The 27,474-nt window shown below is 42.4% G+C and overlaps 1 protein-coding gene across 1 annotated transcript; it reads left to right on the top strand.

The window, feature by feature from the left end:
- The first annotated feature begins 304 nt into the window (after positions 1 to 304).
- On the top strand, positions 305 to 27,474 carry GAS2L3 (growth arrest specific 2 like 3). Its single transcript, XM_075860075.1, has 10 exons — positions 305 to 438; positions 7,611 to 7,670; positions 8,778 to 8,821; positions 9,299 to 9,467; positions 9,556 to 9,674; positions 11,161 to 11,302; positions 16,031 to 16,094; positions 16,249 to 16,384; positions 17,741 to 17,848; positions 25,201 to 27,474. Exons 3-10 carry the CDS (start codon positions 8,804 to 8,806, stop codon positions 26,515 to 26,517), a joined length of 2,073 nt encoding a protein of 690 aa, XP_075716190.1. The 5' UTR covers positions 305 to 438; positions 7,611 to 7,670; positions 8,778 to 8,803; the 3' UTR covers positions 26,518 to 27,474.

Here is a 27,474-nt window from a genome sequence, read left to right as displayed (position 1 = left end):
TCAGAAAGTTCCCTTCCCTACATTACAGTCCCCAGCGTGGGCGGGCAGGCCACCATTAATAAGAGCCGCTGAGAGTTCATACTTGTGTTGCCCCTCTCTGAGCACTAGACAGGCAGCAGAACATGTATGAAGTCTCCAGCTGCTGCTCCCGGACAGCACGCGCACCCCTCCTTCTCCTCACACCTCTGCCCTGGGCGGGGCTGCAGGGAGAAAGAAACACCCTAAACCTCATTGGACAGTTCGAAGCCGTGCAGTGAGAAGGCGCCAGTGACAATGAAGAATGAAGAAAGGGGCGGGGCAGGCGGTTTGTTCGTACTGGAGAGTCTGTGGGAGCTGCGCAGTGGGATCTGAGAGCAGCGTCTTGGGAGATAGTGTATATAATACTGCACACTGGGTGGATATAGCAGGACCTGGAGTATACCGTAACCCTACCAGCCGGTGAGTATCCGCACTAGTCTCTTATTGTATACAGTGTATATACCGCATGTGCCAGGAGCACGCATCTGCGGTTCTGTGCTTCTGAAGGAACTGTGATTAATTTGTAGAGTTCCGGAACAGCAGGGGGCGCTGTGATGGATAGTTGCTGTCTTGAGCTGTCAGTTCAGCTGCTTTGGTGGATCATTATTTTCTTGTAAAGCCCAATGTATGTTTTATATGTAGCACCCACCTGGTCCCTGGAATACAGCAGCTGTCACATTACAGTAGGGATGGGACATTTGTATGTGTATCTTATCAGGGGACTCACTTATGGTAAAAAGTAAGGTTGGAAATTATTGATGTCACCTGTAATTGATGCTTTGTTCTGAAAATACTACAATCACAATCTTATCAAGTGAATCCAACCCTGCAATCATTGATTATTCAGGGTCTGGCTTCAGAAACCCCTGGCAAAAATCAGGAAAGTTGTGGCCAGCCATACATTTTACCCGTTCCTAATAGGTCACATGGAAAGATGAGAGAATTTGTCATGGTGACAATGATACATTTCTGCAGTTGTGGCCTGGACTAGCATTTTGGCTATTAATAACGGCAGTGTTATCAGTGGCTGCTTCCTAGTATGGAGGATTCTATTACATCTTGTCACCTTCCCGTATTCAGGAAGAGATGGTTGACCCCCCAGAACAGGGTTTGGTGGGAAATAAATTTTATGATATATAAAGGAGTATCTATTTTTTAAACTTCATCTTTACATGTATATGTTGATGGTTCCCTGTTTGCTTATTTGCCGGCCAGTGTAAAAGACTCTTCCAGATGTGACCGCCTATTGTCTGATATTGTCTGATAAATGGGTGACCTCATCCTCAACATCCTCAGGTTGTAGTCATTTAGAACTTTTCATTGTGGGACATTTCTGCCTATGACCTGATGAGGGTCATATGTTACAAAAATGAAATCCTTAAAAATGTCTCCTCTTGTATGAGTCCTATGGAGCACGTGAGACAACTTACAGTAGCGTCTTACTGTTCTGCATTTGCAACACTTTTTTGTTTCTTTGTAGAGGGGATCCTGATTTGAAGACCCCCACCATAACGTCCATATTCTCTAATACTGAATATGTGTTGAGAGGTTTTTCTCCTTAGCGCATTGAGGGTATATCCCAATGCTGGGAAATCGCTCCTGTCCTTTTGGCTTCTGTTGGATCTGCTTTGCTGACAGAAACGATGGCATTGCCGTTGTCAGGACGTGGTGGATATGCAAAAGATGCCGCAGCAATTTATGGTGCAATACATGTGAATGGGGTCTTCAAAACCTCTTTGAAATATGAATATAATTTTATGTTGTATATAGTGAAATCCGCAGTAAATCTGCTGCAAAATTTGCAATATGCTGTGGATTTACTGCAAAATTTGCCACAGAAAAAGTTTGCTGTGTGTTATTGGAGGATATTACAGTGAAAAAAGATTTCACAAACCTATCATAAACATTTATGGCACTGCCACAAAATACACCATAGATGCTTGACAGGGGCAGGTCACCCATCAGACCACTTCTCCCCGGTGAACTGGGGCCATAGGACCAAAGCTGAGACCTGCACCTCAAGCATTTATGGCATATTCTGTTGATCTGCCATAAATGTCTATGATGGGAAAAACCCTTTTTAAATCTGTCCGCTTTATATGTTGCCCTATATAAGAACAGTATATTACGACTACTGTGCTCCTAGCCAAACACACCGTTTTTGTTCCGTTTGGCTAATAGCAGCACTGACAGATAGTTATGAGTCTGACGTTTTCATGAGGGGAGCGCTCTCCCTGCCCCCCATCTTTGTCCTGCTGGCCGGGGATTGACAGGCTGCGGTGGATACTGCTCAATATTGTAATATTTCATTGCTTTATTAGCATTTTCGTGCTCCTCTTTTCCACATATTGACCGATGTTCTCATTTCCAATGTGTGACAAAGCGAGTTCTGTGTTAAAATGTCACAGAACGGTTTTCTGGTTCAGAAATTCCTTGGCACTTGCATTGCTGGAAGTGGAATTCTGAATGTAAGTTCTCTATTCATTTGTAGGCCATGTGGGCAGCAGCTCTGAATGTTTCATCTTATTGTCCGAGGTTCTGGCTCTTTACATATTCCATTGCCTACATTCCTATGCAAATATCTGACGTTGATCACTATATAGACCAGGGGTCTCAAACTCGGCCGGGTAAGTGGGCCGCATATAGAAAAAAATTGGAAGTTGAAGGGCCGCATTACTTTCAAATTTGATACAATACAAAATTATTGTTAATCAATTAGTTATTTGAACTACTATAACACTATATTACTAGAATAATACTACATTACTATAATAATAGCGCTAGGTTTAAAATTTGAGATATTTCTCCACGTGCTAATTTCAACAATCCAGCTTTCCAGTTTAAGTGTCGCTAAATGCAGTCCGGCGGCTCAGTTAGCACACATGTCAAGATTGGGCAGCCCCTTTTTAGATAGTGCCGCAGTGCTCTCTGTGGATGCTGCCGCAGTGCCCTCTGTGGATGCTGCCGCAGTGCCCTCTGTGGATGCTGCCGCAGTGCCCTCTGTGGATGCTGCCGCAGTGCCCTCTGTGGATGCTGCCGCAGTGCCCTCTGTGGATAATGCAACACACCCCTAGATAAGGCCACAGTGCCCTCTGTAGATAAGGCCACAGTGCCCTCTGTAGATAAGGCCACAGTGCCCTCTGTAGATAAGGCCACAGTGCCCTCTGTAGATAAGGCCACAGTGCCCTCTGTAGATAAGGCCACAGTGCCCTCTGTAGATAAGGCCACAGTGCCCTCTGTAGATAAGGCCACAGTGCCCTCTGTAGATAAGGCCACAGTGCCCTCTGTAGATAGTCTCACACACCCACTTGTAGATAACGCCCCAGTGCCCTCTGTAGAGGCTGCCCCAGTGCCCTCTGTAGAGGCTGCCCCAGTGATGTCAGGGCGTTGCCCAGAGCTGGAGTCCCAGGCAGAGCGCTAGTAGGCTCTTCCTGGGACTCCAGCTGTGCTCCTGACATCACTGGGACTCCTGCTCTGGGGAAGCCCCTGACATCATTGTCGATGTATGGACAGCGATGTCAGAGGCTTCCCCAGAGTCCCGGAGCAGAGCCGATAATAACGCTCTGTCCGGGACTCCGCTCTGGGGAAGACCCTGACACACTGTCCATATATGGGCAGCGATGTCGGGGAATTCCACAGAGTCCCGGAGCAGAGCCGATACTAGCGCTCTGCCCGGGACTTTGCTCTGGAGAAGACCCTGACACACTGTCCATATATGGGAAGATATGTCAGGGAATTCCGCAGCGTCCCGGAGCAGAGCCTATACTAGCGCTCTGCCCGGGACTCCGCTATGGGGAAGACCCTGACACACTGTCCACATATGGGCAGCGATGTCAGGGAATTCCACAGAGTCCCGGAGCAGAGCCGACACTAGCGCTCTGCTCGGGACTCCGGCTCTGGGGAAGCCCCAGACATCGCTGTTCATATGTGGACAGCGATGTCAGGGAATTCCACAGAGTCCTGGAGCAGAGCCGACACCAGCGCTCTGCTCCGCTCTGGGCAAGCCCCAGACATCGCTGTTCATATGTGGACAGCGATGTCAGGGAATTCCACAGAGTCCTGGAGCAGAGCCGACACCAGCGCTCTGCTCCGCTCTGGGCAAGACCCTGACACACTGTCCATATATGGGCAGCGATGTCAGGGAATTCCACAGAGTCCCGGAGCAGAGCCGACACCAGCGCTCTGCTCGGGACTCCGGCTCTAGGGAAGCCCCAGACATCGCTGTTCATACTTGTCTTTTCTGCACATAGATTGAATCTTACCGTCTTATTTCTTTACATACAATGGCGCTCTGGTCTCCTGCAAATGTGTTTTTGGTTTCTGGGAAGAAATAAACTCGCAGAGAATATACAGCATCGGGCAGATAGTGCCCATTGGATGGTCAAGCTCTAGAGCCCAACACTACAAGGCACCCCTGCCCATAACCTTATATTACCTTTTAAGGTACGTTCATCATCCTAAAATTTCTATGTCCACCTTTTTAAAATAATTTTTGCAGATTACATATACAAATGTAGCAGAGCTGGATTTATCAATGCAGTGAAGCCATGTTTGTCACAAATACATCTTGATGCCTTATCCTGTGAGTTATCTTGCACAAAGAAAACTCCAATAACTAATTCAGCTCTGCTGTATGGTTTATCTACATGAATACACAGACAGTAGTGTGATGGTAGAGGCGACTGTATAAACCAGCAGAATTGTGAATGCAGCTCCGGGCTATAATACAGACTGTAACCAAGGATCAGTACAAGATAAGTCATTCAGTGTATTTAGAGCTCCTCTACTGGTTATGTACATTATATCTATGTATAAACTGTAAAATATTTTTGAAATGTGTCCCTACCCTTTAAGAGTTTAGGTATTTGACTGCAGCAGCTGGCCGTTATCCCAAACTCTTGCCCGATATACTGGACTAGTATTCCACAACCTCTATAAGCCAGGCTTGTGTGAGCTCATTCACCATGTTTTCCACTTGTCATTCTTTTGTAGTGAAATGATACAGCATGAAAATTGTTCCCCTAGAACAGATGTGGTATTATCGTCTGTCCTCCATTCCTGAAAATCTCAGGCTTTCTCTGATTTCATATGCTCCGCTTGCTTGTGTGGGTGTAGTGACATGCATGTTTCCAGTTACAGCATGGGGCTGGGAAAGGGTACGCTTCCGAACTTGGATCACAAGGATTTCCACTGTTTACCACCACATGCATGAATGGTGGGTTTGTCTAAAAAAAAAAAACAAAAAAAAAAAACACGTAAAATGGTTCAACTGAATAAAAGCAATGTAGATGGAAATAAATGCTTTATAAACTGTAATGGCTGAAGAGCGCCACATCCCCTTTGTTCTGGTGGTCTCTGTCAGCCAGGGTCTGGGCACTGTACAGTTATGTCTCAGTCTGTCTATTTGACGCTGTGAAATGATACATGTAAACGTGCACATAATTCTATTATAGATACAATACATTGATAGTGTCTCGTTTTCAGAGAAAGTGGGTACAACATTACTTAAAGGGTAACTAAACTTTTATAAAACTTGTGACATGTCAGAGGTTTTGATCGATGGTGGTCCGAGCACCGAGACCCCCACCGGTCACTTTCTATTGAGCCCGTACACTGCTCCGCAGGCAAGCAGATCAGAAACCAAGCTGCTCAGCGCTCACACGAGTGCTACTTTGTCTTCGTGATCGGTGGGGGTCTCCGTGCTTAAATCTCCACCCATCAAAACTTCTGACCTGTTACTATGACATGTCAGAAGTTTTTTAAAACTTTAGTTACAATAGCCTTTAAAGAGAACCTGTCCGCTCTCCTGACATGTTTGTTAGTAAATACTTGCATTCTCCATGAAACAACGGTTTAGGAGCACCTTTTCTTAGAACCCTATATTATGCCATTCCCCTTTTTATTCCTCCTGGAAATATATGAATAACTTGAAAACTGGTAGTGACTATTCCCCTTTTCAATATGGTGTGTCCTTACATAGTATGACAAGGTCCAATCAGTTTTTGACAGTGTAAGACCGTGTAAGGACACAACCTATTGTCAAGGAGAATGGTAACACCTAGTCGTAAATTTTCCAGGAGGGATAAGCGAGGAATGGTGCAATGTTCTAAGAAAAGGTGATCCATAATTGTTGTTTCATGGAGAATACAAGTATTTACTATAACAGAACTGTCAGGAGAGCTGGCAGGTCCTCTTCAAAGCGTTATTCCTAACTTTTAGACATTTATAACATAACCATAGGATATGCCATAAATGTCTGATAGATGCAGGTCTCGGCTCTGAGACCTATACCATTTTGAGAATGGGGTTCCCCGACATTATTCCTTCCTCGTGAGGTGGCCGCGGGCCTTCCCATTCGGATGGGGACTCAGTGAAGAGGTGGCCGGGATTGCAGAAAATGCTGAGCTTGCCGCGCGACGCTGTTTCTGTAACTCCCATAGAAGAGAGTGGAAGTAACAGAAACGGCTTAGTACAGCGAGCTCTTCTGTTTTCTGTAATCCCGGCTGCTCGGGGGACAGCTTGGACTTTTTCCACATCTTTATGGCATATCCTGTGGAGAGGACAAGGGTTGGTTAAAATATGTTCCCAGCAGGATGCAGACAAGCCACAATGTTAAATATGGGAGCAACTAAATTAGCAAAATGCTGATGAACAGTCAAGGCTTCTATAAGTTGCCAGTCACACAGTTAGGGCTCATTCACATTTCTGTTTATCTGGTCCATATCGCGTCCCCCTTTTTTTTTGTCTTCATTGAAAAACCGTGCCAATACATTTAAATAGTTTTATTCACATTTCCAGTTTTTTCTGCAGATTTCACAGCTTGTACCAACGAATCCATATTGGTACCATTTTTAGCCCATAGAAGTCAATAGGCTGATTTTTAAAAATGCTTGTTCCAGTTTGCATAGTTCACATGTGCGTATTTGTTTTGTTTATATCTGTATTTCAGCAACATGACAAAAACAGCAAAAAAGTTAATCCACAAAAAACAGGATGAACTCATAACAAAATAAAGAGAAACTGCTACAATATGGAAACAAATACTGAACAAATTGTAAAAACAATTATCCATATTTGATCCATCTTTTCATACATTAGTGTGAAGGAGCTCTTGCGTGTAGTGCACCGTGCTGACTGGCAGCCTATTGGTCACACCCACACTATTGGACCGGGCGGGCTGCCCAGCACCTTCTAAGTACAACAAACCGATTAATACATGAGCTCCACATTATCACAAGGCAGTGTGGATTTTGTGTCTCAGAACTATGCACAGAGTTAATAGACACAAGACTATCTGTTCTTAGAGATGGAGGATGAGCCCGGAGTTATGTAGTTATTTGTCTGCGTTCAGTTTTTACCATCTGCTTACACTAATGGAGCTGGATGGTAAAAGTGTCGTCACGGAATACCTCTCAGACGTCTCTCTAGAGTGACTGAGGTCTGCGGTCATTGTCCTAAGATTACATTTATATAATGCGGATTTGGTCAGTATTCGGCATCTGTATTTTGAAGCCAAAATGGAGGACATTGAAAGAGAGAAATACAAATGTTTGCATTTTACTGATTCTGTATAATATTATTTTTCTCTGAAGGTCATGGCAGCGAGTGTTCATCTGTAACGGAGCTTGTGTTGGAAAGTTCCTGAAGAGCAGGTGGGTTTTCTATGCTAGTCTCCGCTATTAAAAAGACAACCCGTTACTGTTTTTTTTTTTTAAGCATATTTATTAAACATGTACAATTTTTGCTGTCATTTAAAAGATTTGTATATTGTTAGAATTTAAGAACGGCTTCACGCCATCTTGCTGGCGTTAAAAAGTTGCAAATTATGGGGCATGCTATATTTGTACAATAGTTTTGGAAATTTTATAGCGGAAGTCCGTGCCAGATCGTAGCGTATGAAAGTGTGTTTGTGAAATCAAAGTATTGTACATAATGTTTTAAGGATTAAGGAATGATTGGCTAAAAGTAGTATTAGGGGATGTCAACTTGTGCCAGATTTGTTCAGAAATTTCTGTGACCCCCCCCCCCACATCTGAATAGAGTTGTTTCTGCAGCATGCGCTTGGATTTTTACAAACCTAATTCAGATGTATGGGGCAGTCGCAGAAATTTCTGCAACAAATCTGCCAGGTGTGCATATTGAAAATTGTTTCCAAAACACTATAATTGTGGCGATAACATGTCACCGATAAGGCTTAGTTCACACCTGCGTCGTGTGTTCCTTTGTTCTGCTCTGTCAGCCCAAAATTTCCCAGACAGAAGTTTCTTCATGTCTATGGAAAGTCTTTGTATTAGGACAACCCTTTTAGACACGGTCTTGGGATAGGCCATCCGTGTTTAAATCGTGTGGTCCGCTCCTACTGCCCATCAGTAGAATGGGGGGGGGGTTCCCTTCATTGCTGGCACATCCCCATACATGTGGGTGTGTAAGCAATGAGAGTGCCCCTTTATTCTGCTGATCAATGGGGGATACTGGGTCCGAACAGTGACGGCCTGAAGTTTTGTGTGTATGGATAAAAGCTTCCTACATAAATAATGTAGAGTACAGCAGAGCAGAATTTTATGCGCTTCTTCTATCATTAGTGCCGTAAAATGAAATACTAGTTCTTGCTTGGAGTTACAGTGGCAATATATTTTACCCACAACTTTTAAATCTATATTTTTTTTAGGCCTGATTCTATTCTGTGAGTATATTTTATATATCCCAGTAGCTGGAATTAATTTAGATTTGGCGGTAAACTTTATTATTGTATGTTTCAGAAACTGGACATAATCTTCAGAGAAATATGAATCCTGCAGTTCAGGTATATATCCCTATCCTACCCAACCCTATTACTTTCTGTTACTTCACCATTCACCCGATGGACTCCTACGTCCGTGAACATTTCAGGTATTCATACAATTCTGCCTTTACTTATTATGCAGCTCAGTTTAAAAAAACCTGTATGCACTAGAATCGCGTCTTCCAATTTGAAATATGGAAAGCCAAACAACCCCCATCCTCATACGTTATCATAGTGGTCTCCAATCTGTGGCTTTCCACTTGTTGCAAAACTATAACTCTCAGCATGCCCTGAAAGCCATAAATTGGGGATCACTGGTTTATCAGATCAAAAACCCAGTAAATATTTGATTTCTGTCCTGTGTGGCTAAACATCCATGGTAACTATAGTGCGTTGGACACCCACACGTCGCACACTATGAAGGTCACTATGCAATTGTTATTTTGCTTGAGGCATAGTTGCCATAAAACATTAAACTACATTTTTTGTATTATCCAGGTTTGGTTTGGAGATGATCTTCCATTAAGTCCAAGATGCCCTCTAACTCCAAGACATGGCCCAGGTCTGTCTGACGTTTCTCAGTATGATCAGTGGTTGGCTGTTCGCCATGAAGCCTCCCTGGTACCTATGCAGGAAGATCTAGCAATATGGTTAAGTGGCTTGTTAGGTAAGTATTAACTGATACATTTAAATATTATTTTTTTTATTTTTTTATATAGTAGCACTTGCATATCCAAAATTCCATATTTTCACAGGCGTAGAGGTTAGAGGGGAACGATTTATGGACGATCTTGACAATGGTGTCCATCTCTGCCAGCTGATTCATGTTGTGCAACACACTATGAGGCAATGCTACACGGCTGAAGAGCTAGTGGTAAGTTTGAGGCTTTTAAATTGTACCTATCATTCCAGGTAAATAAGCCGTCATATGTTTGTACCTGCGTAATAACCGTATTCCTAATTCCATTGTCATCTGTATCATGTATTTTCCAGCAGTTTTTCCCTCTCCAGGCTCCATCTCTAATTTGTAAGTTTTTTTGTTTTTTTTCCTGAGCTCATCTCAAGAAGGGCATTAGCTGCTATGACGTTCTCCCACACTGCACCCTGTCCCCAGCACACAATTCTGTGCCTGCTTTTAACTAGCAGAGGTTCTGATCAGTGTTCTGGGTGAGACCCCCATGTTCTCCCAGTCTCAATACTTTGATCAATCCTCTGCTTCTCCACCAGTAATAAGAACTGGCATCCTATCTACGGGTTCCCTCTCCCTCTCCCTCTCAGACACAGCAGCATAGTGTTTAGGCCATAACTAAGACTTTCCACTGAAACAACTGAGCAGGGCTACTATCTATCAAGCTCTGGTATGAAATTGTATAATACTAGAATATATGTTCAGCAGGCAAAACAGCTGTAGCCCAGATGAGACCTGTGAATATATGTGTACACCGGCATGGCCCTCTCGCTGCAGCCTGGCCCTGTGTAATATGAGCCTGAGACGCACAACACCTCCTGAAAATAAAAGTTCAGGATGTATGGAGTTTATAAATAACACATCTGTCTATGTCTACATGAACATGTCTTCACAAAATCACAACAACTGAAGAGACTACAAATCTATGCGTGATCCAACATGCCTAATCCTTCTTTTCCCCAACATCTGTTATGTGGAGAAAGTCGGGACACCCTTCTACATATCAGATAATTTGCCTATCCTGCCAAATTGGTGGGTTTAGCCGACTGTCAGCTGGTGGGTAAGAGGAACTTAATAGGCTGTAGTCTATCTTCCCGCTATCGCTTACAGCTTCCCCTCTCCCTTACAGAGACACAATGCCAGGAAGTGCTTTTGATCCTGATTTTAAATGAATGCTGCAACCCAAATATTGAACCTACAGTAGTATACCCAATACTGCGCATCGGGAGAAATCTGTCAATCAGCAGTGGGTGGGCAGAGGGAGCGGCAGCTCATGATTAACCGTGACTCTCTGGTGGCACTGACCGCGCACTTCTTGGATTAAGGTGTAAGGCCTTATTCACGCAATGCAGATTTTGCACCCATTTTTAGGCCAAAAGCAGAATTGGATCCAGGTTGTACTGATATTTTGTATAGGAGCTTCTAATGTCACATAGTTGTATTGGTGACAGGACCGCTGATCTGTCTGCTGACTCCCGCTTTTACATTTAAACTTTTGTTGGGAGATGTTAACAGCAATGTAACTGGAAGTAAGCTTTAAGAAGAGGTCATCTATCATAGGGAAAAGGGATTTTAAGACTGCTTATCTTTTGTTTTATGTGTCAAAATTTTGGGAAGAACACATGTCTGTATTTTCGATTTAACTTAAGGATCGCTTCTTTGTGCTTTTCAGGGTCTGCCCATGAGGAGGGTCCCATGCAGGAAAGCTGCGCCATCTGGATCATTCTTTGCTCGAGATAACACAGCTAACTTCCTTCGTTGGTGTAAGAGTATTGGGGTGGATGATGCTTATCTTTTTGAATCTGAAGGCCTGGGTAAGGTGTTTTTGTTTTTTTTCTAATAAAAAAAATTTGTAAAATGAATAAACATTTTTATAAACGCTACTGAGAGTCCATGCTCCAAAAAAAAAAAAAAACAACCAAAAAAGGTAATCGGGGAGTTGTAAGTAGTTATTACCTGCTGAGTTTTAGGAGACAGACTATGTAGCGTTAAACTCTCCCATTTAGGGACGATCTCTGTCTCTAACCAGCAGCACTGTGCTCAGTGTCACTCCTCAGGCCAAGGTCCCGCGTTTTGGAATGATGGGTGCCTGAGAAGCCTCCAGGATAACAGTTGGCTCCTTAACCCATCTACTCCCACAAGCAGAAATCGTACCTGCTAGCTGGTGGGCAGCCTTGACTGGGGAGGTCAGTCTGGCGCAGTCACTGTAGAGTCACATTGTGAGCCCAGGCAGTGGCTGACTTGGTCATGCAGAGCCCTGACACAGAACTCCCTCCAGAAAGCACACCCAGCAGTAATCATCCATATAGATGGGTACAATATCTGTGCTCAGACTGACACATGGCTGGATAGTGTGGAGTTCTGGGCGGCCTCAACATCCTAAAGAAGGCCGCAAGTGGCAGACCCATCATAGTAGCGGCATGGACATTTCACATCCATAAGGTGAGCCCAGCTAACCACTGAGTATATCTGCTAGTACCTTGGCCCAGCACTCTGTAATCTTGGGGAGGGGGGTAACCTCCTGTGGGCTATTTACATGGCCCAGATGCTGGCAGTTCAGTCCCCTACTTCTAACTCTGACTCTCAACTTATAAGTGAACTCTGTAAAAATGACTGCTCTTCTCCCCTCTTCTCAGTATTGTTGAAGTTGTTATATTGTTCTAGCACACCCATTTGATCTTTTCAGTAAAACTGTCCCTGAACCTATTGCCAAATTTGTCTGCACACTGGGTCTTGTGAGACTACTGGGAAGGAATTACTGTATGGGGCTCAACACAAATACAGTCCCTGCAACGTCCACGGCCACAGACCGCCGTTCCTACTCACCCATTGGTGGTCGCTGATGACTCTGCATTTGGGGACTTTCTGCAAATCTAGCAACAGACCCGGTCCTCTATTCTGTTAGCAGGTGATCGCACAAAGCAAAACGCAGATATATAAAAGAAGAGAGCCGCCTTAGTATCTTCCAGGTACCAAAGTCTGTCTGTCCTCACGGAATATCCGTTTAAAGGTGCCTTCGTACAAGTTTGCTCGCATCTTCCTCGGACCCTTTGAGATACTACAACAGATAAACCCTGTCTCCTATAAGCTTGGGATGCCTCCTACCCTCAAAATCCCCAACTCCTTTCATGTGTCCCTCCTGAAACCTGTGGTCCTGAACCACTACAGTAAGACTTCCAGTTCCACAGTTGCTCCCAGCGGTTCATCTGATGTGTTTGAGGTGAGGGAGATCCTGGACTGCAAGAAGGTAAGAGGATGGACTTTCTATTTGGTGGACTGGAGAGTGTTTGGTACTGAGGAGAGGTCCTGGGAGCCAGAAGAGAACCTTAATGCCCCTACCCTCATTAAGAAATTTCTCCCTCGCTGTGGTCCCAAGAAGAGGGGGGATACTGTAGCGTCCACCGCCTCAGAGCGCCGTTGCTACTCACCCCTCGGCGGCCATGGATCTGTGAGTGCTGGCCGGCATCTCCTTTCTAGGAGACGCCAGCACTCACTTCCGCTCGGCTGTGTCCCGTAGGGTGCGCGCGCACGCTCGTGCGTGGCCTTAAAGGGCCAACGCACGCACATAAATTATATTACAATTTAGCCCTAATTACTCTGGACTATAAAAGGGGCCCTGCCCTTTCACTCCCTGCCTGAGAGTTGTTTGTAATTCCCATGTTGGTCTTAGCAAATGGTCCCTCAGTGTTCTCATGTTCCCGTGCCCTACTACCTGTATCCTGTGCTGTGTTGGTTCCTAGCCCTATCGAGTGTTGGAGTTGTGTTCTGTCACGGTCATGCTTGCTATCGTACATCACATCTGGTGTCATCTGCCACGCCTGATACCCTCCGCCACGTGTGGCATCCTCTGCCGTCTGAAGTTTCATCTGTGCCTAGCCACTGCGACTGTCTGGACTATTCAGATACCCTTGTGCTGGGCATTGTATTGATTGGGTACTCTGTTGTTTGACCAGCTGCCTCCCCGCTACGGCGGTGCAGCGTAGTGGGTCCACATACCGACAGATCGTTACAGTCCCGCAGTCTGCAACCACAAAATCTCTAGTGGACGGATTGAGTCATACTGAGGTCCCCCCCCTGACACTAAAATAACAAGTCAAAACCTTACAGGCAAAAGCAGAGGATGTGGAAAATCTAAATTGATTAAACAATAATAGTTATAGTGGGATCGCCAGAAAGAGCAGAGGGCTCAATACCTGAATCCTTTGCAGCACTATTGATACAGGACAAAGAGTAAGTACTATGCACACTGGATGGGAGTAGTTTTTCAAAGTAGATAATTTATTTGGAGCCAGTAACAGTGCGTGCAACGTTTCGGTTAATACCATGACCTTCTTCAGGCACTGTGTTGTCCTGGATCCTGTGTACTGGTGCATTAGTATGGCGGCTGACCGCTAGAGGAAGGTCATGGTATTGACCGAAACGTCGCACGCACTGTTACTGGCTACAAATACATTATTTACTTTGAAAAACTACTCCCATCCGGTGTGCATAGTACTTACTCTTTATTGATCGGGTTGGGCCACTATGTATGCACCCACGTGGAAACATAGTGCTTTCCGAACCTTGCTATAGTGATACAGGACATTCTCTCGCAGTGCTTCATCGTAGAGCGAACTTATCGAACTCCTACTTGCCACCAGGGTTACCTGCTCTCATTATGAAGGTACTGAGCTATCGAGATGCCATACGGCATGGCATGTCTCGGCAGAAAGGAGAAATCAAGTATAAAAACACAACGCTTTCTTTTTATCCGGATTTCACCTCAGATGTGCGGAAAAAAAAGTATACAGTTTTCCGAAGTGTGCATGCGTTTGCATGAACTGGGATTTAAATATGCAATGCTATACACTACAAATTACGAATTTAAGATGGAGAATCGACACGCTTCAACACCCCAGTAGAAGTTGCCAATTGGCTGGACAGTCACCGACCATAAGAGCTGTGAGGAACCGATGGACTTTCCACAGCTGCTGCCCAGATGAGCCCTGTGGCACTCGTGAGCCTGTTTAATAGTAGATTACTTTTTTTTTTTATTCAGGTTACAGCTGTGATACCCTTCTTTTGCCTTCCCTGTCTTTACTTTGCATCACTGGATGGACATGTTCTGATGGAGCTCATGTTTCCTAATTAACAGTTCCCAGATTTTACTTTTCAGAATTTTAGGTGAAGGAGGAATGGAATATACCTATATGCCTTTTAATGGTTTTCTATAGTTTAAGGTTCGAGACTCTGGGCTCAGGTTGAGGAGGTTTAAACAGGGAGAGGATAGGGTGGGATTATGTGTTGCGCTGTTGATTGCGAATGTGTGCGCATCGCTAATATCCGAAGGATGTTTTATGGTTTTCAAACCTGTTTCCATATAAGTGATGGTTATGTGTAAAATGGTATCGTGGAAAGGGCACGGTCTCAATTGTAAGATTAAACGGTCTTAAACTACCTAAAAACATACTTCCCAGATCTTATTATATTGCAGGAGACACACAGAAGCTATCGCTTAAAAGAAAATGGCAACACCACGCTTTTTTTTTGTAAAAGTGGTATATATAAATTTGGAATTGCCATAATTGAACTGACCCGCAGAATCAAACTCAAATCAAAACTCAAAAAAACAATGGCGGAATTGCGGTTTTCTTTCTGTTCCACCCCACAAGTGTATTTATTTTTTCATTGCAATATATGGTACAGTTAATGTTGACATTACATATAAATTGTCCCGCAAAAATCATATGTTGACGGAAAAATAAAAAAAAGTTGTGGGGATGAAAAAATGTAAAGTAAACAAAAACTGGCTGCGGCAGGAAGGGGTTAAATTGCAATCCGTGCTCATGCATTTTACCGTTCCCACTGCTGGTACCCCAATAGTCCAGGCTAATGTTGCAGTTCGTGATGGCAATTAAAATGGTCACAAATGTGACACAATTTGTACTGGCGTCTAGAGCCCTGCCTAACATTTCTGGGGTCAGGGCTTCTCATCAAGCATGTGGCAGATGGACTCTTGTTTTGTAAATGTTTCTTTAAATAATTGTCTGAACATGTTGTTGTTATTGACCCAGTTTTGTGCATTAATGATGTCTTTGTTTTACATTCTTATGATGAGAAACCAAATATAACTTCCAACAAAAGATTCCTTTCAGAGGCTATTTTGAATGAACTATCCAAGTCGTAAACCTTGTGATTGTTAACACGTAGCACTGTCAGGAGGAACGAGATCTTTGCTGAAGCTTTATACACTTTCTAACACCTCATGTTGTAAAATACGCCATTTAAGGAACTGGCGGAGCTTCTGACAAACAGCTGCCGTGTAGCAATTGTCAGGCTGCTCATGTATATTCTATGGCAATTAAATTTGTATGCCTCAGTAGTCCTTTACAAGACTTTGGTTTCCTCTGAAGCTATTGTGTTTTCATTGATGGATAACCGTTGTTAGCATAACTGCTTCATATATTAGCGATTTTCAAGTATTGTGGTTCATGGTAGATAGTAGGCAGTTGACATAAGTATTGATCCACTTGTAATGATCTGATGGCTTAAATGTCTTCTAGTTCTCCATAAAGACCCTCGACAAGTGTGTCTCTGTCTTCTTGATGTGGGCCGAATTGTATCCCGGTATGTCATATTTTTACCATATTTGTATGTAACAAACCCTACAAATAGTTTACTATCAATGAAACTCATACTACCCTCTTTTAACATATCTAGTTTGGTGTGTGACTTCCTTCTTTTTTTTTTTTTTTTCTTTCCCCATCTGAATGTACAAAAGATATGGAGTGGAACCGCCTGTCCTTGTAAAGCTTGAAAAAGAGATTGAACTTGAAGAAACACTGTTAATGGAATCTGGACCGCTAACTCCCGTCACTATCCAGAAATCCTGCTGTCACCATGAGCTCCATGAGGCTGTAAGATGCTGTCATTTTACATATCTAATCATAGTGTAGCTGAGGGGTTAATGATGAGATTAGGGTCCTAAACATGTTCCCACTATAGAATCTCCTTATTGTAAAAGGTTTGTTGGCACAATTGTGTAACCACACATACGGAGCATATGTTACCTCAGATTTATAGTCCAAATCAATAATTTACTGACACTTGGTCCTAAGAACATATGGAGGTTTGTTATTTATACAATAAGAGATGTGTTAGGCCCTGTTCACACTGAGTTTTTTTATGAGTTTTTTGGGGCAGAAACCATTCCAAAAAACTCATTGACTCGTCGTGGTAAAAAGAAGCAACATGACCCATCTTTGAGGCGGTTTCCGCCTCCAAAACCCATTACAATGAGTCAGAAAGAGGAAAAAAAAACCTTGACGAGTGTTTTGACAAGTTTTTGTCAAACCACTGTGCAAAAACCTACTGGAGCAGTTTTTGCAGGAGGAATTTTAATGTTCCATTCTTATTTCATCTACTTTGCAGTCAGAAATTATGTCGTAGTATTTAACATGTACTAAATGTGTGGGAAGTCAAAGATTACCCAATACCAGCGCTACGGAGTTGTAGTTTTCCATGTAACTGGGTGCACTGACCCTTCAAATACTTACGTCCGTGTATATTCTTCTGCCCCCCCCCCCCCCCCCCAACTCAAGACCGTGATGCATAAATGTTTTTCAGGTTTACATAATTTGTAAGTGAAGTTTCTCTTAAAGGGAATCTGTCACCAGATGCGGTTAGCCCCCCCCCCCCCTCCAGCCGCTAATTGGCAGCTTTCTCCCTACGTGCACAGTATGGGGAGAAAGCTATCAATTAGTGGTGGGTAGGCGGGGCTAGCGGCAGCTTATGAATATATCGAGGACTTCTGAAGACGGGTTCCTTTTAAGAAAGCACAAATCATAAAAAAAGCTCTGTGGTTTAATTCCCATGTATATCTTAATTGTAACTGAATGGCAGAACCATGTTAATGCTTGGGCCATGTGTTGTTGACACAGCCACTTTAGCCAAAGCAATGGTGCTGCGTGAGTGGACATAAGAAGTCTTATCTGTAATTTGTTTTTATGAGTGAAAAGTACTGTGTCCATTGAACGTGTTGCTATTAATTGAACCTATGTGGCACCATCTGAGGAGACTTTTACGTTTCGAGTCTTAATATATATATATATATATATATATATATATATATATATATATAAAAAAAATTTATTTTTTTTTAATGCCAGTTCTGTGATATTTATTTTTTCGCTACCATTAGCCAAATGTTTAATGAGCTTCAGTGTTCTTTTTTTATGTCTTGTTACATTTCCTTAACTCCATTCTCCGTGCAGGTGACCCACATTGCTCAAGATCCTCCCTGCAATTGCTCACACAGATTCTCCATTGAATACTTATCAGAGGGCCGCTATCGTTTAGGGGATAAAATTCTATTCATAAGGGTAAGTGCAAGGGATTTAAAACGTCGATTTGTTTCTAGAACCTACAATGACAAGTAGCGCCACTACTAAAATGTGTTTTTTATTGAACTGTGTTCCCTAATTTCCATTTCCCCGCCGTTACGCAACATTTTGATAGATCTGTCTTAAATTAGTACCAGAGTCATTGCTTTGCATTAATTATGAGACACCCAAGGTTGTAAAGTAGAAAAATCACTCCGAGACTTTCTGACATCCATGTGAAGTAAATAATTCTGCCGCCACAAGGCACAATGTGGCCGTTTTTACGAATAGGTGCTATCGGCAGTGCTGGTTTATTGATACTGTAAAAAGCTTCTAGAGATTATCAGCTGCTCATATAGTGTGCACAGTAAAGAAAATACATACCGGTACTTGATATTTGAAAAGCATGATCTTCGGCTTTTTGTTGGTTTCCTTTCCATGAATTGCTGGAGCACCTGGTAGAAGTTTCCTGGAGGAAACATCTGTCTGTAACCCAATCTTAATAATACACAGTAGTGAAGGGAAACTGAAATGAATGGAGCGTTGAAGGCTTATAAAAAGGAAGTGATGCTCATATTGCTGAAGGTTTCTGTAATATACTAATCTTTGTGTTAACATTTTTTTCAAATTTATTTTTTGTGCTGTGCAGATTTTACATTTTCACTCGTGTCATTATTTAATGGCTTACAAAACACATTCCGAGCCCTTGTGGGGCTGTCAAAAACCGTTATGCTTGACAGGGGCTGTGCATTCTGCTGTAAATAAAGCTTAATCCTTGTACAATATACAGCGTAGGGAAACCTAAGCTGGACTCGAAGCTGAATGTGTTTACCTAAACTGATCTATTGTAACAAACTCTCAGCTGTGAGAAATATTAGGTTAGGATGGATTTCTGACCTTTGAATTTTACCAAGAATGTTAACACTCACTGACAACAAGCAGATAGTTTTCTGGTAAATAATTGAAACGGAAAGTGGTAATGTAAAATTTTACTTACACTTATAATGATACTACTAAGTCCTCTCAAAACTGGTACCATAAAATGGAGATAAAAATGTTACGCAGTTCATTTAACACATTCAAAGACTGAGTTCCCTTGTGCTAGTTCCTAGTGATGGGAAAATCCCATTTTAAAAGAAAAAAAAAAGCCACAAGCAAAAAGTCGCTGTGGCCTCATTCTGTCTAGTTACAGGCACCAGTGGAAATGCAGATGCATTCTGAATCCTATCACTTTGGTTTCTTTATACACATTCGCAAAAATCTGATTTATAACTGCAGCTATATCCGTAAAAGAAATATGTAACCACTTCTCCAAATATAATATTCAGTCAAGCATTTTCTTCGTACTTCTGAAAACATTTCTTGTGTGTGTGTGTGTATATATATATGTATATATATATATATATATATATATATATATAAATAAAGTCCTTCTCAATGAATTAGAATATCATCAAAAAGTTAATTTATTTCAGTAATTTGATTCAAAAAGTGGAATTCATATTCTATAGATTTATTACACACAGAGGGATCTATTTCCAGCATTTTTTCCTTTTAATGTTGAGGATTATCAAAATGTAGGCCTACTGAAAAGTATGTCCAGTATATGCACTCAATACTTGGTCGGGGCTCCTTTTGCATGAATTACTGCATCAATGCGGCGTGGCATGGGGGCGATCAGCCGGTGGCACTGCTGAGGTGTTATGGAAGCCCAGGTTGCTTTGATAGCGGCCTTCAGCTCGTCTGCATTGTTGGGTCTGGTGTCTCTCATCTTCGTCTTGACAATACCCCATAGATTCTATATGGGGTTTAGGTCTGGCGAGTTTGCTGGCCAATCAAGCGCAGTGATACTGTGGTTATTAAGCCAGGTATTGGTACTTTTGGCAGTGTGGGCAGGTGCCAAGTCCTCTTGGAAAATGAAAGGAGCATCTCCATAAAGCTTGTCAGCAGAGGGAAGCATGAAGTGCTCTAAAAAAAAAACAAGGCTCCACAAACCATCACTGACTGTGGGAGCTCCACACTGGACCACAAGCAACTTGGATTGATGCCTCTCCACTCTTCCTCCAGACTCTGGGACCTTGATTTCCAAATGAAATTCAAAATTTACTTTCATCTGAAAACAGGACTTTGGACACTGAGCAACAGACCAGTCCTTTTAACCCCTTCCCGACATTTGTCGTAAGTATACGACATGGAAAGCCAGTGATTCCTGCAAAATGTCGTATACTTACGACAAATGCATGGCACAGGCTCAGAAGCTGAGTCGGTGCCATCATCCCCAGATGTCAGCTGTATCTGACAGCTGATATCCTTCTGTAACGGCGTGGACCGAAGTTTGCTTTGATCCCCGCCATTAACCCTTTAAATGCAGCCGTCAAAAGCGATCGCTGCATTTAAGGTGTTTGCAGCTCATCGACACCCCAGCAATGAAATCACTGGGGTGTCTGTGGCTGCAATGGCAACCGGAGGCCTAATACTGTATAAAAAAAAAACTAAAAAAACGATGCCAGAATAGCTGTTTTTTTGTCACCTTGTCTCTCAAAAAATAGGATAAAAAGCGATCAAAAAGTTGCATCTACCCCAAAATGGTACCAATAATAACTACAGCTCGTCCTGAAAAAAAACAGCCCTCATACCACTATGTCTATGAAAAAATAAAATTTGTTAAGGCTTCCATAAGTCAGGAAATAAAAAAATATGCAGTTGTGCAGATCAGAGGGGAACATTTCATCTGTTTCAAGAGGTGATTTATCGGGGCCCTAAAATTAGGGAACCAGGAAGGGGAGGGCCCAAACATATCTGCTAGAAGTGAGGGAGCCCGTATTATACCAGGACAACACTTCCCAGAAAAATTCCCCAAACTGCAAAGGTGCGGAGTGTGGACCAAAAGGGGGATAAGTAAGGACACCGTTTATCAGTGCGACACCTGCCTGTGCAGAAAGGATTGCTTCACAGCGTAACACACAGCTATGGATTATTTTATTGTTTACTCCATTATTATAACACCTGACTATAGCCCCTGATGTACTCTGCCCAGCTTACATGTACCCCCACATTATTATACCACCTGACTATGCCCCTGATGTACTCTGCCCAGCTTACATGTACCCCCACATTATTATACCACCTGACTATGCCCCTGATGCACTCTGCCTGGCTTACATATGCCCCCACATTATAAACGGGATCACCAGTAATACTACTACCAAGCAAAATCTACGCTTCAAAAGCCAAATGGCACTCCCACCCATCTGAGCCCTACAGCGTGCCCAAACAGCAGTTTACTTCCACATATATGGCACCGCCATACCTGGGAGAACCCTTTTAACAATTTTTGGGGTGTGTGTCTACAGTGGCATAAGCTGGGCACGACATACTTGCCACTGAATTGGCATATCTGGGGAAAAGTTTAAATTTTTACTTTTCACCATACGCAGTGCATTTATTTATGGAAAAGACCTGTGGGGTGAAAATGCTCACTACACCCCTTAATAAATGCCTTGAGGGGTGTAGTTTCTAAAATTGGGTCACTTCTGGGGGGTTTCTTTTATTATTTCCCATCTGAGCCTCTGCAATTGTGAACCAATTCTGTGTAAATCACCAAATTAGGCCTCAATTTCGCATGGTATTCTCTCACTCCTGAGCCCTGTCAAGTGTCCAGGCAAAAGATTAGGGCCCCATGTAGGGTGATTCTAAAACCGGTAAACACAGCATAATAATTAGAGCTGTCTTGTTATGGTGGCACAAGCTGGGCACCACACATTGGTATATCTATTGAAAAATCCAATTTTCACTCTTCAATATCGAGTGTACACTAATTTATGCAAAACACCTGCGGGGTTAACATGCTCACTGCACCCCTAGGTGAATGCCTTGAGGGGTGTAGTTTCCAAAATGGGGGTCACGTTTGGGGGGTTTCCACTGTTTTGGTCCCACAGGGGTTTTGCAAATGCTACATAGCGACCAGAAACCAATCCAGCAAATCTGTACTCCGAAAGCCAAATCGCACTCCTTCCCTTCTGAGCCCTGCTGTGTGCCCAAAAATGAGTTAATAGCCACATATGCGGTTTGCCATACTCGGGAGAAATTGCTTAACAAATGTTGGGGTTCTTTTTCTGCTTTTATTAATTGAGAAAATGAAAAATTTTGTGCTAAAGCTACATCTTATTGGAAGAAAATGTAATTTTTATTTTCACTGCCCAATTCAAATAAAATCTAAGAAACCGCTGTGGGGTCAAAATGCTCACTACACCCCTAGATTAGTTCCTCAAGGGGTGTAGTATCACAAATGGAGTCCCTTTTTGGGTAGTTTCCACTGTACTGGTACCTTAGGGGCTTTGCAAAAGCGACATAGTGTCAAGAAACCAATCCAGCAAAATCTGTGCTCCAAATGCCACTCCTTCTCTTCTGTTCCTTTCCATGTCCCCAAACAGCAGTTTATGACCACATATGGGGTATTGCCGTACGCCAGAAAAGTTGCTTTACAAATGTCGGGGTTCTTTTTTTCCTTTATTTGTTGAGAAAATGAACAATTTTTGTTTTTATTTTTACTGCCCAATTCTAATAAATTCTATGAAACACCTGTGGGGTCAAAATGATCACTATACCCATAGATGAATTCCTCAACGGGTGTAGTTTCCTAAATCGAGTCACTTTTTGGGGCGGTTTTCATTGTTTTGTCCCCTCAGGGGCTCTGCAAATGTGACATGGCCTCCGCAAACCATTCCTGCTAAATTTGAGCTCCAACAGCCAAATGGCGCTCTTTCCCTTCTAAGCCCTGCTGTGTGTCAAAACAGCCGTTTATGACCACATATGGGGTATTGTTTTACTCTGGAGAAATTGCTTTACAGATTTTGCGGTGCTTTTTCTCCTTTTAGTCCTTGTGGAAATGAGAAAAAATCAGCTAAACCTACATTTTCTTTGAAAGAATGTAGATTTCCATTTTCACGGCCTAATTCCAATTATTTCTGCAATAAACCTGTAGGGTCAAAATGCTCACTATACCCCTAGATAATTTCCTTAAGGGGTGTAGTTTCCCAAATGGGGTCACTTTTGGGGGTTTCCACTGTTTTGGCACCGCAAGAGCCCTTCAAACCCGACATGGTGCCTAAAATATATTCTAATAAAAAGGAGGCCCAAAATCCTCTAGGTGCTCCTTTGCTTCTGAGGACGGTGCTTCAGTCCAGTAGCACACTAGGGCCACATGTGGGATATTTCCTAAAACTGCAGAACCTGGGCAATAAATATTGAGTTGCGTTTCTCTGGTAAAACTTTGTGCTACAAAAAATAATGGATTAAAAATGAATTTCTGCAACAACAAAAAATTAAATATGTACATTTCACCTAAATGCTGTTTTGAATACTTTGAGGGGTAAAGTTTTTAAAATGGGGTGACTTTTTGGAGGTTTCAAATATAGAAGGCCCTAAAAGCCACTTTAGAACTGAACTGGTCCCTGTAAAAATAGCCTTTTGAAATTTTCTTGAAAATGTGAGAAATTGCTGCTAAAGTTCTAAGCCTTGTAACGTCATAGAAAAATAAAAGGATGTTCAAAAACGATGTCAATCTAATGTAGACATATGGGGCATGTTAATTAGCAACTATTTTGTCTTACAAGCAGATACATTTAAATTTAGAAAAATGCTAATTTTTACAATTTTTCGCTAAATTTTGGTGGTTTTCACATTTAAATACTGAATGTAGCGAGCAAATTTTGCCAGTAACATAAAGTCCAAAGTGTCACGAGAAAACAATCTCAGAATCGCTTGAATACCGAAGTTATTACCACATAAATTGAAACATGTCAGATTTGAAAAATGAGGCTCTGTCAGGAAGGTCAAAAGTGGCTAAAGAGGAAAGGGGTTAAAGGGAAGGTGTCTTGAAATTTTTTTTTTTATATAAATTTGCTTTTAGTATGTTATTAAAATACATTTTATTTGTGATTTTGTGTTTTTTTTACTTTTTTTTTCTTTTTTTTTACTTCACTATGGGGGCTGCCATTTTTTTTTTCTTCTCTGTATGTGTCGATTAACGACACATACAGAGATGGAATACGGCACATACATCCCCATAGAGAATGCGAACGGGAGCCGTTCCATTCACTATAGTGTATGCCGTCTGTGTGGGAGCGGCGCATGCGCCGCTTCCACACAGTCCAAAAGGAAGGGCTTCGGCAGAGCATCATCCGGCGCCATTTTCATGTGGACCGGAAGCCGCGGCCGGATAGTAAGATGACTACTTCCGATCGCGGCTTCCGGACATATGTTCCAGGTAGCGAAGACGCGAGGAGTAGGATCGGAGGGGGCAGGAGCAGGTACGTTATGTTTGTGTAGGTGATGTGTGTATTATGTTCGTGTTATACTGTCTGATTACCACTGTATCTAATCCTCCTACACTGTGTGCCGCCATTTTCTGAGCGAAAGCACCGTGTAGGAGGATTAGAAGATTCAACCCCTTCCTTCTCCTGGCACTAGCCAGGATAAGGGAGGGGGCATTGTGTGAGGACACTAGAGCGTGTGTGTCTACACCAAATTTGCAGCATAAAGCAATGAGGTTGCTTTACCACATTGCAATGCTGCAATTTTGGGAATTGCTCCCTCTAGTGACCATCACATGGAAATGTTATAAATTAGAATCTAATTAATTTATAAAATTTCCTAACTTGTGAAAAAATTAAAACAATGTTTAATCACTTAAATACTAACTGTTTAACTGAAAAAAAATAATAATTCTAGCGACACATTCCCTTTTAAAGTCTTAGGAAACCTTTTGCAGGTGTTTTGTGTTGATTAGCTGATTAGAGTGTGACACCATGAGTCTACAATCTTCAACTTTTACCCAATATTCAAATTTTCTGAGAGACAAAATTTTGGGTTTTCATTAAATGTTAGCCATAATCTTCAACATTAAAATAATAAAATGCTGGAAATGGATCACTCTGTGTGTAATGAATCTATATAATGTGTTTCACTTTTTGAATTGAACTACTGAAATAAATTAACTTTTTGTTGATATTCTAATTCATTGAGAAGGACTTGTGTGTCTGTGTGTGTGTGTGTGTGTGTGTGTGTGTGTGTGTGTGTGTGTGTGTGCGCGCATTTTTACAATGGCCCAAAGGATCTTCAGTATAATAAAATGCTGCCAAGCAAGACCTTTATTTTATTATATTTGTGTAAAAGAAGAAATGGGGGACGGGGGGTAGGCAATATTGAAATGCTGGTAGTAAACTTGGAAACCTCATGTGGAAAATACAAAGAATAAATATGCGTAGATCCTAATAATACTATTTGCTGACTGAATGCAGTTTAATGATGTTGTGTCCAAAATAATCAATATGTATGTGTTTCTTTTCCAGATGCTACATGGAAAGCATGTAATGGTTAGAGTAGGAGGAGGATGGGACACTCTTCAAGGTTTTCTAATGAAATTTGACCCTTGCAGAGTGCTGCAGTTTACCACTTTGGAGCAAAAGATTTTACAGTTCCAGAAAGGGGTACAAAGTGACAGTGTGTCAGCACAAGCAAGCAAAACTCTACAGCCTCCTGTAATGAACCCCTTATCCGCAATCCGGGTATCACCAAAAACAGCATCTACCCCATCCTCACAAGTAACCCCTTCCAGTGTTAATCTTAGAAATCAAAAGTCTCCTATGTCAACTGCTCACAAGGGAACTAAGACTACACCAGTTACATCAGTACGCCCCAAAATCCAAGTCATGCCACGAAAGGGGTCTCCGTTACTTCCTGAGCCACAGAAGAAGGTAGCAAAGAAATCTAATTCTCCGCCACATATTTCTACTGCTAGGCCTGAAAGCAAAGGTACACCGAAAAACCTTAGTTCACCTAGTTCATCAAAAAGTGTTCCAAGTAGTGGTGAGAGAACCAACGGCTTACATGCTACTAAAGTAGCTCAGAATGGTAAAGGCATTATGCAGTGTGGTGGTACAAACCAGAAGATACAGTCTCCTAGAACCTCTCCCACATCCCTGGCCCAACATATTACCAAGTCAAAGGGTGCGTCTGACCTCCAGGCAAAACCAGGACCGTTAAAAACGACAAGTTCTTGGAAACCAGCTATCTCATCATCCACTAAATCTGAACTTTCTAAGAGGACTGAGGTTATAAAGCAAAACTACAAAAGCTCTACCAATCAGAAATCTGCTCCGATCACACTTTCCTCTAGGGATGTAAAAGTAAGCAAAAAAGCAGACATGCCAAAGAACAATCTCCCGGAGAGGAAGCCCTTTGTGGTATCTTCTCATGCGCCTGACAAAATTACAATTTTTCCATACACTTCTCAACCTTTGTCTAAAAAGACAACTGCAGTTGCTGTCCAGGCAAACTCTGTCAACAGGAACGTTACTAAACCAGTTCAGTCTGCCAAAAATGGCACTGGTAAGACTGCATCCGATAAGACCACATCCTCCGGACGCACCCCCCTCTCTGTAGTTAAACTTCCACAATCTGCACCCAAAACACAGCCTGCACCAAAGTTAAAATCCTCTATAAAAACTCAGCCCATGAGCAACAGCGGGAAAAAAGATAAAGCCACAACTGCTTCTGATCAAGTAGCTTTAAAAGTAAAACTGTCTCGTCGGCCTGCTCCTCATTCCATAAATGATAAATTTTCGAAGAACAAAGAAGACCATCTCACTGTGTCAAAAACGAAGTGAAGCGAACCGCCTTTCTAATGTCAATAATGTAACTTTTCATTCTCCATATTGTGCGTGAGAAAATGGGTCATTACTGGTGAATCCTTTTTTTAAGTTTACTGTAGGCCTAGTTTTAATATGCTCTTTTTTATTTTTAAGTACAATCGTAAAGCTCTACCTATAACACTATGCAAGAAACACACCTACAGGTTGTGTCCCAGTATCCTTTACAATCCGCTAGGAAGATATGTACATGCCAAATTCCTGCTGGCGGGAAGCCATGATGTCGTTTTAAAGACTTTTATGCCGAATACTGCCTTACTTGTAGTTCTGTGCCTCGCCACTAGGTATCCAAAGGAATCTATAGATGGGTTCACTACAAATTGAGTTTGTGAGTACTTTTTATTATGACTGGAGCTATGCAAGGTTTAATAAAACTGTAAATCAAGACATTAAGGTTAGTTCTTCATTGGAAGTTGGATATTCTGGCCCTGTGTGTGTGAAGAGAAAAACAAAAAATCGACTGTTCATACTGTACCAGAGTTCCCCAGTGACCTTGATATTCAACGTCAATACTTGAGTCCTAGCAAGTGGTGAAATCGGATAATTCAGTTTCCTAAGAGTGTTTAAAGTGGCTCCTAGCTAGAGTGTCACTTTAACTCCTACTTAACATGCTCCACTCTATTGGCCTCAAGGACGCGGCTCTCTCTTGGTTTTCCTCCTATCTCTCTGACCGCTCATTCAGTGTGTCATTTGCTGGTTCCACCTCTTCTCCTCTTCCCCTTGATATCGGGGTTCCTCAGGGATCAGTCCTAGGTCCACTCCTCTTTTCTCTCTACACAGCTCCTATTGGACAAACCATCAGCAGATTTGGCTTCCAGTACCATCTCTACGCTGATGACACCCAATTATATACCTCTTCCCGTGACATCACCCCTGCTCTAATACAGAACACCAGTGATTGTCTGTCCGCTGTCT

This window comes from Rhinoderma darwinii, chromosome 3 (assembly GCF_050947455.1).
Source record: "Rhinoderma darwinii isolate aRhiDar2 chromosome 3, aRhiDar2.hap1, whole genome shotgun sequence".
NCBI classification, from domain to species: domain Eukaryota; kingdom Metazoa; phylum Chordata; class Amphibia; order Anura; family Rhinodermatidae; genus Rhinoderma; species Rhinoderma darwinii.
Note: the sequence above shows the minus strand (reverse complement) of the source record. Positions and strands in the feature narration are given on the sequence as shown.